General features: G+C 40.0%; 1 protein-coding gene across 1 annotated transcript in view; it reads right to left on the reverse strand.

The window, feature by feature from the left end:
* Positions 1–16,941, reverse strand: part of AFF3 (ALF transcription elongation factor 3) — a gene marked incomplete at both ends in the record, with an annotated part of 311,611 nt that overhangs the window by 258,536 nt on the left and 36,134 nt on the right. The window contains one exon of the mRNA XM_082278052.1: positions 3,308–3,428. Coding sequence (XP_082134178.1) covers positions 3,308–3,428 — 121 coding nt within the window. The remainder of the gene's footprint in view (positions 1–3,307; positions 3,429–16,941) is intronic.

Here is a 16,941-nt window from a genome sequence, read left to right on the forward strand (position 1 = left end):
TGTAGAGAAGTATTTTTTCAGCTTCCCTCTATGGAGGGAAATCTGCCCTTGGGCCTGTACTCATTATGATTCAGCCAGAGTGTGTATGAGGTTTCTTTCTCTGCCAGGAGCATGGCAACGATGACCACCAAATGGAATGGGGCCCCTGGCACCCACAAGTCTCCCACAACATAAACATCTTGTGAGAACAGCTCTCTACCTGTCTGCCTCTAACTCCATGAACACAAACAAATCTGTGTGTAGGTTTTGCCCCTAAAAGTCCAACTTCCCCAAAAGGTCTATTTTTCCTGATGGCTGCTGTGTGGATGGAAAGGAAATAAAAGCTTCATTGCAGATTATCTGTAGACTATCAGTAGCTCAGAGAAGTCATTAGCTTGTCTTCTACATGGATGTGATGTGAAGGTCACGCATAGACATCTCATATTGAGACATCCCAGATAAGAATAACAGCAGCAGACTGGTATCATGGCATATGCTGACAACTGGTCTGGTTTTTTTTATTCCTTCAGAAAACACTGGGGACAACTTCAGGTGAGATATTGTGTTGAGCTCATCTCATACAGGAGGGTTCACCTACATCCTCTTGAGAACATGATGGGATCTGAGGTAACTTGTTATGAGCTTTAGTTTGTCCTATTACTTTATCTGAAATATTGCTGGCCTTATTTAAGCATTCCCACAGGGAAAACGTGGTCAGAAAATGAATAAGTAGGAAAAGCATTTTGTGCAAATATGTCTAACTTACAGTGCTCTGATATTCTTCTGCAATGCAAGACAAATCCAAGCATTTGAAAATGGCAACATATAACACTTCTAAAAATAAACCTGATGGCTGCATGGAATGCCATCAGAATTTTTTTCTTCACTAAAAGTACCTACATAGTTAATGGAGCAAGGTATTCTGTCCAGAAAATATCCAGAACTAATTTCCTACTTTTTCACCCCCCTGTAAAAGAGATTTTATGTAAAAGATACTGGATTTCCTGTAATCCCTCATAGAGGGTTGCTATGGATACTTCGAACAGGATAAGGGTCAATCTGAAGAGTCAGAATTTTTGAGAAAATTCAATGTTACAGCAGTAGTGATACATGTCAAGGTGAGAGAGGACATAAGATTTAAGAGATATCCAGTCTGCCTTTGATTTTCAGATACGGTCTTCTGAATGGCATATCCTTTGGCTCTAGCTCCTGTTTCTCAAGCTGTGAAGAGGAATACTGAATTTAATCAGAGCTTGCAGTCAATGTCTGCTATAACTTCATTACCCTCTGGAAACACCTAAAAGGTGAACATGAGCTTTAAAGGGAGTACGAGTGGGTTCCAGTTTTGCTTTTGCAGAAAGGTTTCCTCTTTTACAGTTAGGCTCTCTCCACTGTAAGATGAAAATGCCCAAGCCACAGCTCTTTCCCCACCCCACTGAAGGTCCACAAATACTTGGATGAGTTCAGAGAGCCCAGTGGTCCACTGCCAGTGTATACATGGCATTGAGAGTATGCCACTGAAAAAGTTTTGATGACCAATACTATCAGAATGACTGATCACCCCAAGCAACTCTGTCACACCAACATAGCTGTGGGTTATACTACTGTCCTGGGCTTTGCCTTTTCCCATGTTTTCTTGATGATGTTAGCTGTAGGATGTATTTCTGGAGCACCTTCTTGACACGTTTGTTCAAAATAGGGACACAGTGTTTAAAGATAAGAAGAAGGAATGGAGCCATTGTTCTGATTGCCTCATAGGATTATCCACTCAGTATCCTCTCTGCTTCTAGAGATGGCAATGATTTTTCATCCATTCCTATTAAAGCTGATGAAATTATACTGTGGTTGCACAGAGGTGCCTTCTGACATCCTAACTCAGAAACTACTGGTGTGTCCCTGGCACATCACGTCTGTGTCATGACAGTCAGTACACTGGCACAGAAGTAAAAATCAAAGTGAACAAAATATGCCAACGATACCACTTTTGTAAGTGATTTGAGCTTCAGTATTACCAACTTGAGGCACCACAGACAAAATAGTACCAGGGGCCCAGCAAAAGGCCAGGTTCTTTTTGTGTGCAGTCTATTTGACTGGATCAAATGGAAAATCATTAAGTCTTCACTGCAGCACAGCCCTCAAGAAACACCAAGACAAAACTGACTTATGCTTTCCAGGCTTTCTTCCATGGATTAGCCCTTGACTAGTCTCACGATAGACATTTTCAAGTTGGTCATTGAGGAGTTCAAGACATTTGACATGGTTTCTGAATGCCTTTGTAATGAATCTGAAATCCGGGCAGCTGGAGGTCAGCTTCAAGGCAGGCAGAGCTGTGTTCCATCAAGGGACATGGTTTGAAAGTGGTAGATCTGTCTTTTTTATTAGGGACTAAATACAAGCAACAATCTGGAGGAAGAGCAAGCTAAAAGCTGACCCTGGAGCACAAGAATTAAAATGCAAGCATGGAAGTCAAAGCAGAAGCCAGGTGCCACGTCCCAAACAGATCTCCTGGAAAGAGGCACTAAAGCACCCTAAGCAACAAGGGCAAGTGATGCTGCATGAAAGGAAAGGCTTCACAATGTGGTAGCCGTAACAGTAACTTGGACACTTCTGGAAAGGCGTAGCAGAAAATAGATGATGATGTTTTGATGCATACAGGCAGTCATTGGTTAAACTGAAGGAGAGGAGCAGCCCCTCTGGGATACTGCTCTAGTCCTGTTCACAAGGGTTCCATTTTCAAGCTTCTGCAGAGTGTACAAGGCCCTGCTTGACCTTCTACCAGGGAGTGATGAAAGACAGTTGTGCCTCATCAAACTGCTGTTACCATGAGGAACACAGGGAGTTGGGACTCCTAAGGTACTTCTGCCTTTAGTGAGGGAAAAACATGTTTAGCAGACACCATTTCTTATTATTTTGGTAATGCTTATAAGTTATTTCACTACATTAACCTTGGCCAGGGCACAATGTTTAGTGTATTGCTTGATCTTCACACACTATTCTTACACAGTTGTTTTCTTCTAAGTATTGCAAAAAACAGGACACCTTCACCTTCACCTCCTAGTTTTAATTCCATCTCAAATATTGCTGGGATATTTCTAGTTTATTTCACTCTTGTGTGCTGCTGAACACTAGAAGAAGCTTTTTACACATATATATATATAAATATATATAAAATTTGACTCTCTGTGAATCATGCATGTTCTCTGTGAATTTTGGGAAGCTAGCACTTGTGGGAGGGTGCTGAAACCGGGACAGTGCCTTCTGCAGGCTACATTTTTGTAGTGTGGAATAAATAAATAAACAAAGATTCGCCCAGCTGGGAAGCATCTACCTTGTACGGTTCACTGAAGAGGGAATAGCTCGTGTTAAACGCGCCATTGTCCTGCTGGGCCTCCTGATTTCTCCTTTCCCATTCTTTCCTTCGCAGCACGTTTCTATCTGGCTCATAGACACTGGAGTTAGAGAAAAAAAAAAGATAAATAGTTTTTTTAGAGTTAAAAATTAGAGGGCAACATATAAACCAGCATGCATTTAAAAGTTAAGAACTCTGTTTTGCAGACAGATGGCAAAAATAAGCACAAACATGAATCAGACGAATGCCAGTTCAAGTAGGCTGGGGAGGTTGAGGTCTCTGGGAATGCTGGTGCTTTCTGCACACAGAGAATAGATAATTAAATTCCTACAGAAAAATAAAAGAGAAATCACATGGCAGGATCTAGTCTGTACCGAACTTCTCTGCTTGAAATGTGACAAAGGAAATATCTAAGCAACTTTGACAAAGACTAAAAGTTCTCTTAAGGCAGATAGTAATTACAGCAGTGAGTAAATAGAAATTATGAACACATTCCCACTTATGACATATCCTCTGAGTGTTGTATGAAAATGCTCCTTTTTTTCACATGGATGTGTTTCTGTAGCGATTCTTTCATTAACTAGCTCCCTAAAGAGCTGTTAAAACTATATGCTGTAGTGGTTTCCACAGTTAGGTTGCTTCTTCTGATCTCTGCTTATCAGCTAAGTTGTGAAACTACTACTGAAACAATTCCTCTTTCTGATGGATTTGACACTACCACAACCACAGAACATGAATAAATGAATAGTGACACAACAGTGTATGTATGGCTAGTAGAGTGTAGCCAGAGAGAGAATAATAAATCACTGCATTACACAACAGTATTAATTTTTAGAAATTAACAACTTTAGCTCTGATATAGACATTCCGAATAAAAATTAACTTTTTTATTTTCATAATTCTGGTTTAATACATGATAACATAAACCAGAGAATCCTTATTTTGAATTTCCACAGACCAACCTTTCAGGTTTGCACATTTCAGCTGATTATGTTTTACTCTCCTCACAAAGGAAGCCAATATGTCTAACAAAGTTAATGTGTTATTTCACGACAATGTAACAAGTATGCTGATTCCTATTTTGCTTAGCTCAGCTAATGTTTTTCTTCTGGCACTGTAAATCTGTAAAGTAGGAATATATATTAATGTCATGTAAGTGCACCATGTGTTAATAAGATAAACGTTGTCTTGCTAACCAGCTTCCCAGTTAGCAAAACATATGTTGCATTGGCTACCCACGTGATGCTACCTAGTATGCCTCAGGCAAGGCAGTCAAAAGGCCAACAGCTATCTGATTCTAATTCGAGACTTGAGAGAGCTGAAAATACACAGGATATGTTAGATGCTATTCGTATTTAAAAACAATGCCTCAACAGTCACTAAATGAACACAAAATCTTTTGTTTGCTTGTTGATGCTGGACTGCAGAGTACCCTTCTGATGGGCCTGAGGGCAGATGCCAGGGGCAAAGCATGGCTCTCAAACACAGGGGTTCATTGTGAAACACAGGGTTTCAGTGCAGCAGGTTGGAGACAGTGTCCAAACACCACCTTGCTTACAACCGCTTACAGGTGGTTGAGGGGTTTTGGGTTTTTATCCCATATTTTTCATGAGCATTGCATGATACTCACACCAACATCCTCTCCTTGAAAAGCAGCATAATGAAGAGGCAATCGTAGGGGTGGAGTTTTGGGCATGGAAAATGCCTTCCTCCAAAAAGAAGGGCATGGTGAAGGCCTCTCCATGGGTTCCTGGGAGTGAGATCACCTGCTGGACATGCTGCACATGCTGCTGAAACCAGAGGCAAAGCAGTTGTTGACCGCTGTGAGAGCAGAGGTCTTCAGTAACTACATCGTGCCATCGAGCCTACTCCCATCAGCTGAGTCAATTAACAACCTGTGTCTAAAGCAGACTTTCTGCCATGCTGAAGAGCTGTTGTTAGGTTGGGTTTTCTGGAGTTTTAAGGGATCAGGTTATAACTTCATCCTCAGCTACCTGGCCCCATCCAGAATCTCCTGACTCTTTGAGATGCTCTGCATTTGTACTCTAGCCTGCAGCCAAACAGAGATGGGCAGCTTCCCTGAGATTAATTATAATACTACTGGTCTCTACCCAATTTCTAGGAAGTAAACAAGTGCAACATTCTTCACTAGGCCTCATACAAACTTAAAAATTCACTGATGTGATACTCCTAAAGTGGAAGAACATTTTTATCCCTTTATTGGATGGAGATATATTTGATGAAGACATACAAGTCATCAGGTCTCTGAACCCCCTTCTCAAATGAGTTCACTGCTGGCAATGCAATACACAACCTGCAGTAATTCAGAATGATTATGCAAATGTCAGAACCGTGTGACAATGCCTAATAGGCCATCTATAAGCAGTAAGTTAGGAAGAGCTACAAGTCAAGAGTTGTGTTCCTTTGGTAATACCAGATGGCAAAATGTCTAGCATTTGTGAGGCTGCTCCTTATTTGCATGAACATTGCAGCAATCACATTTCCTTGAACGTATGTCACCAAATGTATTTATTTGTTTTGGTTCAAGGAGAATACTGCCAACTGCTATAATTGTCTTTATTGCAAACACTTCATTTAATGGAAAATGATTCTTTTTAATAGATTTCTCCTTTATTTTTTTTAAATTTGCAATTTAAAACAATCCCAGAGGTACACGTACCTTTTAATTGTTTATGGTATGTCTCCTTTCAAGAGCTAAGCCACGAAGAACAAGCTCATGAAAACCTCATGACTTTTTCCTCATCGCAGCATGTGTACATATGTGAGTCATATATGCATATATACGTGTAGTATGCATGCTCAGTTTTGTAAGACTTGGAATCAAAGACCATGCAAACACTCATCTCTCAAAAGTCAGTGTCATTTGTATTTGTTTCATACAGGTCAAATTCCAAAAGGTTGAATTTAAATAGTTTTTAAATGGTACACTGTTATTTTTAAAATGCTGCATCTGTTTCAAATTCATGCTTAAAGGACATGAACCAGAACATGAGCAACAAGTCAAACACTTGCAAAAGTTATATATGAATAAAGGTTGCATTATATAAATTAAATTACCTCAAATTTGGCACATTGCTTTTTTGATTTATCTCAGCCCTAAGATCTGCCAAGACACATACTGGATATACCAATGAATTGTGCCTAAGTGCCAGTGTCTCAGGCTCAAAGCACTTTCAGCACAACACCACCACCCCAGTCACAGCACCCCTACCTTCTCTGCTTCCTCCAGGATACTTGGAATAATTTCACTCCCAGATATTTGCCAGATCAGATTTCCAATGGATCACTTAACATCTCAAGAGTAGGTATATTTAATGAATTTTGACCTGTTGTGATACCTTTTGGCAGATTACCTGGGCGGCCCCCAGTCTTTGCCCATGCACAAGGTGAGTGTGGCTCCCTGTGAGACCAGCCTGCAGAGGATAGCCCAGGGTGCTGGTTCCTGATGGGAGGGCGGTAGTGGCACCAGCCTCCCCACAGAAGCACCTGCAGCTTTCTTCATGCTACTCCTGCCATTGGAAGGAAACACTTCCTTTAGTCCTTAATTAGAAATAGACAGAGATGGCTCAGGGGACAGCCTAGGAGCAGAGCAATAATTTTACCTGAAAAACCTGGGGCTGGATTTAATCTCCTACAAAGCCCAAAGAGTTATGTTGTCTCAAGCTAGGCTGAAAGAAATCATATAAAAAGCCTAGAGTTTTAAGCGTTGAAAAATCTCCTTTTCTTTCCTTTTTTTTTTTTTTTTTCCTAAAGCACACTATTCCTGACTCAATTTGCCTCCCTCAGGTATCACTTTTTGGAGCAACTCAAATAAAAAGGTCTCATCTCCATGATGAACGAGGTGGTGACAGTGCACCAACATATCCTCCTGTCCTTCGGTTCAGGAACACCCAAATTTGCATTCAGAGGAAGATGTCCTTTTCCACAAACGAAGCACTGCACCTTCACAGAGGAATTACATGCTTTCGCAGGCGGATGGTGTGCATTAACGATGCTGCTTGACCTTTTCAGAAACCACAAAATTGCAGCATCACGAAGGGGAGATTCTGGAAGGGTACTGTTATTCTGTTACAAGATCACCATCCTCCTAACAGCTGGCATCTTTGAGGCTGTTAAAGACATGGGTAGGTAAATTGAGGGTAAGATTGCTTTCTTGGCATCAGTTTATTTTCTGGAAAAGGAAAGGGGGTGTGACCCAGCCAGCCCTACCAGCATGACAGAGGAAGGCGTTACCATGTGTATACAGAGATGTGGTTGCAGTTTCTGAACTTGTTATCATTTGCAGCAACCTGCAATCTTACCTTTGCCATTCCAGACCCTCCAATATAATTTTCCAGTCCAAAGCTCATTATTCTCTGAATTGTGAGGGCCTTGCAACACCCACATACACACTCACCTTCCTTCTCCCTCCCCATGCACATAAATACTGCGATATAAATTTAGCAGGAGTAGCTTGTTTGTTTGCAGTTAATGTTTTACCCAGGAGGCTGATCTCCTTCACCTTGGCAGCTACCTGTGGCACTTAGCACAAAACATTCAGAACCTGAAGTCTAGACATATTAATTACAAAAGCAGAGCTGATGCTTCATGCTAACAGGCAACTATTTCTTAAAATGGCAAACCCACAGCTCCTGTGGGGTCCTGGCAGTCTTTTGCTAGGGAAGACCGAGTTCCCAGGGCTGAGCTTCATTCCCAGATTTTATCAACCCGCCCATTTGTTCTTAATCTGACCCTTCTTCTTCCATAATGAAATTAAAAAGCTCCATCAAAACATCATCAGACTACAACACCCACTCCTGGTGCCACAGGAGTGACACCATCCCCAAGCTGCCAGGTGCAGTCCAGTCCATATCAGTACAGTGCTGATCATGTTCCAAATAAAAAAAAAAACCACCTCAGAAACACAACCCATACTGTAAGTGACTAAAAGATATGGGCATTTCAAGAATAAACCTAGACCTGAGAACAAGTTTTCTGCAAGGACACATATATCTTTGAAATTAAATTTTAGCACACGGCCATTTTTGAATTATGAACAAAGTTAGAACTGCTTCAAAGCCATGGAAAACAGGCAATATTTCAAGAAAATAAATTTTAAAATGGTTTACTGATTATTCTCAACATTTCCCCACAAATTTTAATCTGGCACACAAATCAATATACTAAATTTCAGGCTGAAGTGAGGACATTTTCTTAAATATTTAATAGTCTAATTCTCCCCTGAATTACTACATTTATGCCGAAGTAGCTAAATAGAGTAAGTCAAAGGAAAATCTTATAAAACACCATAAAAAAGCAGTCCAACCCTGATGCAGGACAGTGATTATGAAACAATTCAGAATGAAAACAGGATTCTGAATTTTAATGTACCATCATTCTTGTATCTCTGCCATATTTTAAAACTCAAAAGGACAAGTCAGACTGAGACCCTGTAACGGCAACAGCCCCAAACATTTTTAGAAAATAGTCTTAACTCTAATGATTTAATTACAACAGTTGAGGTTATCTTGCTTGCTGAATTGCTGTGCTTAACATAGTAGTGCTATCATTTAATGCCTATTTTCTATTTCACTGTCAATGTCCATGGTTTTTGCTGGCCAATTTCTAGGTACCAGTTCCATTTCCAGATAAGTATAAATGGTATCTGTTTGGAAACTCATTGCTAATGGGGTATAGGGAACTCCCAAGATACAAAATCCTTACATTTTTGAGCATTAAATGTTTTCCCCAATGACATTTGAACTATCAATTAAATTATAACAAAGGGGCTGCCTTTGATGAACAAGTGGCATAATCAATAAAATACCTTCCTAGGTTGCAACTGGCTATTTTTAGACTTTTTATCTATCTTAAACAGCAGAAGTTAATTTGAGGATTTTTACAGTATTTTTTCCCATTTACAAACAGAAATGCCGTGGGGTAAAGCAATTACTCTGATTTACTGTTTTCACTTTGATTGAACATAAAGATGTAGCAGGGTCTCAAAAAAGCAGTAACTTAACAAACTGTGCTCCTATCCACAGACAGATAAAGTACCTATTTTGCTATTTCAAAGAGTTTACCTCCAGGCAGCAGCACAGAGCAAACATCAATCAATGACATGTGTCTAAGATGAGATTGATGTTTACTCTCACAGCTTTTCATCTTACATCCAATAAATTATTTTTCCTTCACCAAAGTGCCTGGTTAAATTTCATTTTTCACTTTGCAGTATCAGTTTTAAAACTTTAGCTTCCAGCAATTTTAAAGCTAGGATTCATTGATGCTTCAGCTTTTACAGCCTGTTTATGATTTGTATTAGCCATGAAACACTACCGACCAAACATGAATATGATCAGGGGGAGCTGAGCTGGGGCAGCCGCTCGCACGGTGGCAGGTGCAGGCTGGAAGGTGTGAGATTACTTTAATTATCTGCCTGGAAATTCCAAGTCCAAAACAGGGAGCTGTATTTTCAGGGGCAGATATATCACATCCACCAAACAAATGAATACATACATATCATATCTGCAAATTCAGCATCGGGGTGTTCGGGTCTGGCCTTCTGAGGGTTAACACTGGGCAACTGGAAGGAACCAAGGAAAGGCTAATTGTGGATGCAGTTATTACCTTACAGGCACTCATACCTGACATTCACAAAATGTAAGTGCTTTGCAGGCAACCTGACTGAATTTTAAATATCGAAATGCTGAGAAAACCTAGGACTGCAGTTAGGACTGGGATCCAGGTTGTTGAGTCAGAGCATCACAATTGAGGAACATTAAAAAAAAATCCAATTTAGTTCAACACCTGCTTTTATAACAGTACCTCTTCCAGCCTCGCTACAGATAAAACATGCACATTGTCTTCCCTCAGTGAAGTTTTGGTCAATGAGAGAAACCGAGACAAAATTCTAATTTATTTTTAGTTTCAGGAAAAATAACTTCATCATACGATGAACATACACCAGTCCAAACTTTACATTGCACATAGATAATCAAAAATTCACCGTTCTGTATTAATAGGCAATCCTATTTTCAATACCTTATTATTTTCTTTTTATAACCCTAAACCTGCTAGTGAAAGTGCCTAAGATGGATGAAGACCTTAAAACAACACTGAACCAATCTAGAAACAAAACTTCCAATTTTGCACTGCTCTAACAATATATTCTTTGAAAGTATATTCACAAGTGTAAAATTCACCACTGTTAATAATCTTATACCTGGAATTAGTGTTTCTTTTTCTTCACAATACAAAATTATATTTAAAACCTCCAGAAACTGAGTGAAGATCTTGGCTGCCAACAAAAAGATACTGTAGATGTGACAAGGTTTTCCTTTTGTATCCTTATCCATATTGAGATTAAAAAAAAATCAAGATGGAAGATTACAAACCTGGCAAACCACAATGATGCCTTTTTATTTAATTTTGTAAGTGTTACTTTTATGTTGTATTTTAAAAATACAACAGCCCATAGGACCACAGAATCACAGAAAGGTGTGGGTTGAAAGGAGCCTTAAAGATCATCTAGTTCCAACCCCCCTGCCATGGGCAGGGGCACCTTCCACTAGACCAGGTTGATCAAAACCCTATTCAAGTCCTTCTCCTCAGGGCTGCTCTCAACTGAGGGGGACAATTTTTTTCTGCCTAACCTAACAGTGCTGAATTCCCTGGGCTGCTGCTACACAAGGCCTTACCTAACTTGACGATACCTGTAGCTGATCAGTTTCTTCTCACATTGCTTCCCTGCCAAAGATGTCAGACACAACGCCCCTTTGCCTGTTTTCCTCCACAATGATTTCTGCTGTCCACTCTATCCTTAGGCATGGGAAACTGTTCCGGCTATGAACTGCCACGCCTGTGCCCTTTTTTTCCCTCTCCTTTGCATTTCTTCTTTAGGCTCCTTATAGTCAAAATTAGTGAAAAATTACAACTTTTTTTTTTTTTTTTATTGGATCATCTCTGTAGAGAATGTGCATACATAGGTAAATTTTTCATACAGTCTTGGTCAGACTGAATAGTGCAATAAACTGAATTTATTCCTATCATTGCCTGATTTCTAGAGATGTTCTAAACTTTTAAAATGTAATGAAAAAATTCTGGCCTTTAAAAATCTATTTGACATTTTGCAGTCAATGTTTAATACTTTATTTAAAATGTTTGTTGAATTTCCTTTTGATATGTTTGCTGAAAACTGGATTTCAGTCAATAAAGATTTTCAGTGTTAGTTTCAGTAATAAAAAAAATAAAACTCATATAAATTAACCTAATAAAAGTTCAATAGTTTCCTGAAACTTAATAAAATCTAAATAAATTAAAAAGTGCCCTCAAAATTGAGAAAAAAAATGTTGTGCCTCTAGGCAAAATCAGAAAAAAATCTCTCCTTGCTCCCATTTTTTTAAGCTATTTAAGTAGCCTATTCCTTCCAGGGGGCTCTGTACAGTGATCCATCCACCCACAGCTATTTGCAGGACTGCGAAGTACTCCAAGGTATACTTCACATGGCACACACAAATTGAAAGCTCTGCAACTGGTAGAAAAATTTCACCATGCAATTCACCCTGGCACAACCTGACTTAAAGCAGCAAAAGAAAGATTAGAATTACAGAATCAGAGAATCACAGAATCACTAAGGTTGGAAAAGTCCTCCAAGATCAAGTCCAACCTTTGACCAAATACCACCACGCCAACCAAATCACAGCGCTAAGTGCCACATCAAATGCTTTCTTGAACATTTGACTCCACCACCTCCCTGGAAACCCCTTTCCAATGCTTAACTGCCCTTTCAATGAAAAAATTCTTCCTGGTGTCCAACCTGAACCTCCCCTGACACAGCTTGAGGAAGGTTCCTCTTGTTCTGTTCCTAGTTGTCCAGAAGAGCCTGACCCCCACCTGGATAGAACCAGGTGGTTGTAGAGAGTGATAAAGTCTCCCGAGCCTCCTTTTGTCCAGGCTAAACAACCCCAGCTTACTCCTTCATAGGACTTGTGCTCCAGAGCCTTTTCAAGCTCCACTGCCCTTCTCTGGACATGCTGCAGCACCTCATTGTTTTTCTTGCACCGAGGGGCCCAAGATTGGACACAGCACTCAAGGTGTGGCCTCACCAGTGCTGAATACAGGGGGATAATCCCCACCCTGGTCCTGCTGGCCACACTACTGCTGATACAGGCCAGGATGCCACTAGCTTTCTTGGCCACCTGGTCACACACACTGGCTCATGTTCAGCTGCTGTTGACCAGCACCCCCATGTCTCTTTCCACTGGCAGCTTTCCAGGCACTCTGCCCCCAGCCTGTAGTGCTGTCTGGGGTTGTTGTGACCCAAGGGCAGGACCCAGCACTTTGCCTTGCTGAACATCACACAATTGGCCTCGACCCATTGATCCAGCCTGTCCAGATCCCTCTGCAGAGACTTCCTGCTCTCCCTTAACACTCCTTCCCAACTTGGTGTCATTTGCAACTGACTGAGGGCACACTCAATTTTCTCATCCAGATCACTGAGTAAGATATTAAACTGGGCTGGCCCCAAAACTGAGCCCTGGGGGACAGTACCTCAGCCTTTTCCTCATCCTTGGTTACAATGTCCCTCTCCCTCCACATCCAGTAAAGGATGGAGATTTTTCTCAGCAATCTTTTTTTTGTTAATGTACTTATAAAAACATGTTTTATTATCTTTCACAGTGGTGACCAGATTGAATTTTAGCAGAGCTTTCGCCTTTCTAATTTTCTCTCTACATGACCTAAAGACATCCTTGTACACTTCTTGAGTTGCCTGCCCCTTCTTCCAAAGGTCATACTCTCATTCTTTTCCTGAGCTCCAGGAGAAGCTCCCTATTCAGACAGGCCAGTCTTCTTCTCTGCCAGCTTGTCTTTCAGCACATTGGGATGGCCTGCTTCTATGCCTTTAAGATCTTCTTCTTAATGTATGCCCAGACTTCCTTTGTTTTTAAGGGCAGTTTCCCAAGCGACTCGCTGAACAGTGTCCTGAACAGGCTGAAGTCTGTCCTCAGAAAGTCCAAGGCAGAGGTTTTGTTGACCCCCTTTCTTACTTCACCAAGAACTGAAAACAGTATAATTTTGTGTTTGCTATGCCCAAGATGGCCTCTGATCAGCACATCTCCCACCAGCCCTTCTCTGTTCATGAACAGCACATCAGCAGTGAACAGAGGGGCACTGCCCCTGGTAGCCTTTCTTACCAGCTATGTCAGGAAGTTAACTTCTACACACTCCAGGAACCCTCTAGACTGCCTCCTCTCTGCTGTGTTGACTTTCCAGCAGACATCTTGTAGGTTAAAGTCTCCCACAAGAACATGGGCTAGAGATCATGACGTATCAGCCAGTCACTCATAGAAGCTTTCATCTGCCTCTTCATCCTGGCCGGGTGGTCTGTAACAGACTCCCACCAGAATGTCTGCCTTGTTAGCCTTCCCCCCTTTTCTCACCCACAGGCACTCAACCTAATCATCACTATTCTTGAGTTCCCTACAGGAAAAGCACTCCCTAATGTACAGAGCCACCCCACCGCCTCTCCTGCCTGTCCCTTCCAAAGTGCCTACAGCCATCCACTGCAGCACTCCAGCCATGTGAGTCATCCCACCACGTTTCCGTGACAGAGACTGTGTCCCAGTTTTCCTGATGCACGATGGCTTCCAGCTCCTCTGGTTTGCTCCCCGTACTGCTGCACTGGTGCAGGTGCACTTCAGCTGGGCTATCGATTTCACAGCAACTCTGGCATGCTGCCCCTAGGCTCATCTCTATCGAGCCTGGTTTTATCCCCCTCCCAACTTCAAACCTAGTTTAAATCATTAAGCCAGATCTAAGAGCACTTTACCAGTACAGAGGTAATAGCATGTATATTAGAAAACATTCTTGGCATACAAGCAAAAGGAGCAAAACTTCACAGACTTCCATGGATGACAAAGACGAGTAGTTTTAAGTTGTTAAACGATTTTGGTGCACAGAATCCCTATGAAACATGAGTGAAAGACACAGAGATTCAGCACCTAAATGGACAGATTCTGAAAACTCTTGTCTTTATTTATGTTCTGGTTTTAGATCAACATTCAAAATTATCTGATGTCCAAAGGGTACCAAAATACAGTCCTGAAATACAGGACACAGGATTGTAGCCTTACACAGTATCATATTTCCACGGAAAACCAAAGCACAGTATTTCATTATGAATGTGTCAGCTGTTAATAACCATCAAATCTATGACTCATGAAAACGTCTATACATGTTTTATTAACAAAGCAACATTTCCAATTTACTTTTACCACAATGGATAATGACTGAAGGTTCATCAGGGTTAATCAAGAAAATGATGTAAATTTTATACTGCATTATGTTTCACTTGGCTTAAAATGGATCTTGAGCGACAATCTTTTTTATGTGTTTAATCATGATTTACAGCATTATGGAAACCACACAACAGCCCCACTGTGAAAAAAAAAAGTTATTAACAAGTCAGTGCATAAGTCATCAGATTTTATATATTCACAGAAAATCACTTCTTGGGATCTTCAGCAGAGAGGCACTGAGTTTTCTTTCTGTAAAAATAGAATCGATATGTTTTGAGATGCCTTGTTTTAATTTATCTTTCCTTCAGATTTTATAGATAGATGGAGATCTTATTATAGCATTTCATTTATTGCAAAGAAACCATCAGTACATACAGGTAAAGCAGAACTAAATTTTAAACAGATCTGTGCTAGCATATCCACATGATAAAAATAAATTTGGATGATATTTTTGGATGATGTTAATAACTGTACATGCAGATAAAGCAATCAAAGAAGTTAAACCCTATGCTAATCATAGAGATTTAAAAAAAAATCAACCTCTGTAAATGCCTAAACAATAAATCCACTAAAATCTGTACTTTTGCTTATATGAACACACAAATGTAGCTCACTATAAGAAGAAACTGTGATTGTTTTTAGCAATCATTTGCTTGTATCAGAGTCTGTAAGCATAAAATCTAATTATGGGAATTATGAAATTTCATCTTCATTCTGCTCAGCTGAAAAAAATTCAACAGAAAATGGAATGAGATATCTATATTTATATATAAATATAAATATATATATATAAACTTATATCTAAATCTATCTCTCTAGCACCTATGTAGGCAGCTTGCTTTCACATAACTAAAAGGACCACTGTAATAAATCTGGGTTTAAGAACCTAAGTAAGTTGTGGCTTATATATAACTTTAAGACAACAACAGTGAAAAAAAATCCCTATATAGAGGATGTTTCACTCTCCTTCCACAAGACTCTAGTAGTAGCCAAACATATCGCACTGTGCCACAAAGCTAACCAGCTTCTCTAAAAAACATTGTACATGTTTAAACTAAGAAGAATGCAAATTCCTTCCCAGTTCTTTTTTGTGAAAATGGACAATGTAAACTGGACCTGAGGTTTATGCTTTACCAAATAATAGTATCACCACATATCCTTGGAACCTGCCTAAGAAAACTGCCTGGTACACAAACCATATGACTTTTTTAGTATCTTATTCATTATATCCTGGGTGTTCTGTTGCGGCTCTGTCATATTTTGACACATTAGCCCCAAGGGATATGCAATCAAAATTAGGAAGAGAAGTTAGTCAAAACCAGCATAACCATGAATAAAAGAATAATTTATGTCCATACCTGAATAAAGATGCATGTTAAAATGATGAAAAAGTTTAAACTTTTACGCCCTGTGACTGGTGTAATTCATGTAGGCTTCTTACACATGCTAGTCCCAATTCAGACTACAAAGATAACTGACTGTATCACATAAGTCATGCTCACCTTCAGAGCTGCACAGAGAAGCATCCATGTGCTTCCCACCTTAAGTAACATGCAATGGAAAGTGAGGTATTTTTATCTCTCATTATAGAAAAAAAAAAACCCAGCATATGAATCACAATTTTTGGTTTGTGCCTCCCTTAATACTCTGCTTCTGCTTAAGAAGAATGGTGGCAATATGGCCATGCCACAAATCCAACCCAAAACTTAGTATGTCAGAAATACAAAAGCCTAAACGTAATAGAAGTGCAAAAAAACCGCCTATATTTTGACTTGCAGAAACAGCATGACTGTTCAAGTGCCTCACTTTCAAGTAGGTTAAAATGCATTTAAGTATTTCAAAATCTGAAGGAAATGACATAAAAATGACAAAACATCACCCAGAAGCTTCAATGGTTGTGATAGATGCAGAAGCCACTCCAGAGATGCCCGTGCAGGGACGGTGCCAGAGGCAGATGCTGTCTGTTGGGGGGATCAGCCTGGCTCCAGGCCAAAGCAGGGAAGCCAGTGACCTGATGAAGTTGGATACATTGTTCCCTCACTGTCTAACAGCTGCTTTGCCCTGACTATTTTTTCTCAGCAAATTTTACCTTTAGCAAGAACTACAAAAGCTAGTAAGAGAAATGTTTTATTTTTACTGCATACTCTGTTTGAAGCCTGAGTTCATAAATGTATACTTGTGTCACAGTAAATTATAAGGATATTATTTACCTGTATAGTGTAAGATGCAAAATTATTCAGTGTTTCATTTTGAAAGCGTTAAGAGGTATCTAAATTCTATATGTAGTTGCAAAACCACAAGGAAGGATCTAAATTG

Source organism: Coloeus monedula (genome assembly GCF_965178545.1).
Source record: "Coloeus monedula genome assembly, chromosome: 3".
NCBI lineage: Eukaryota > Metazoa > Chordata > Aves > Passeriformes > Corvidae > Coloeus > Coloeus monedula.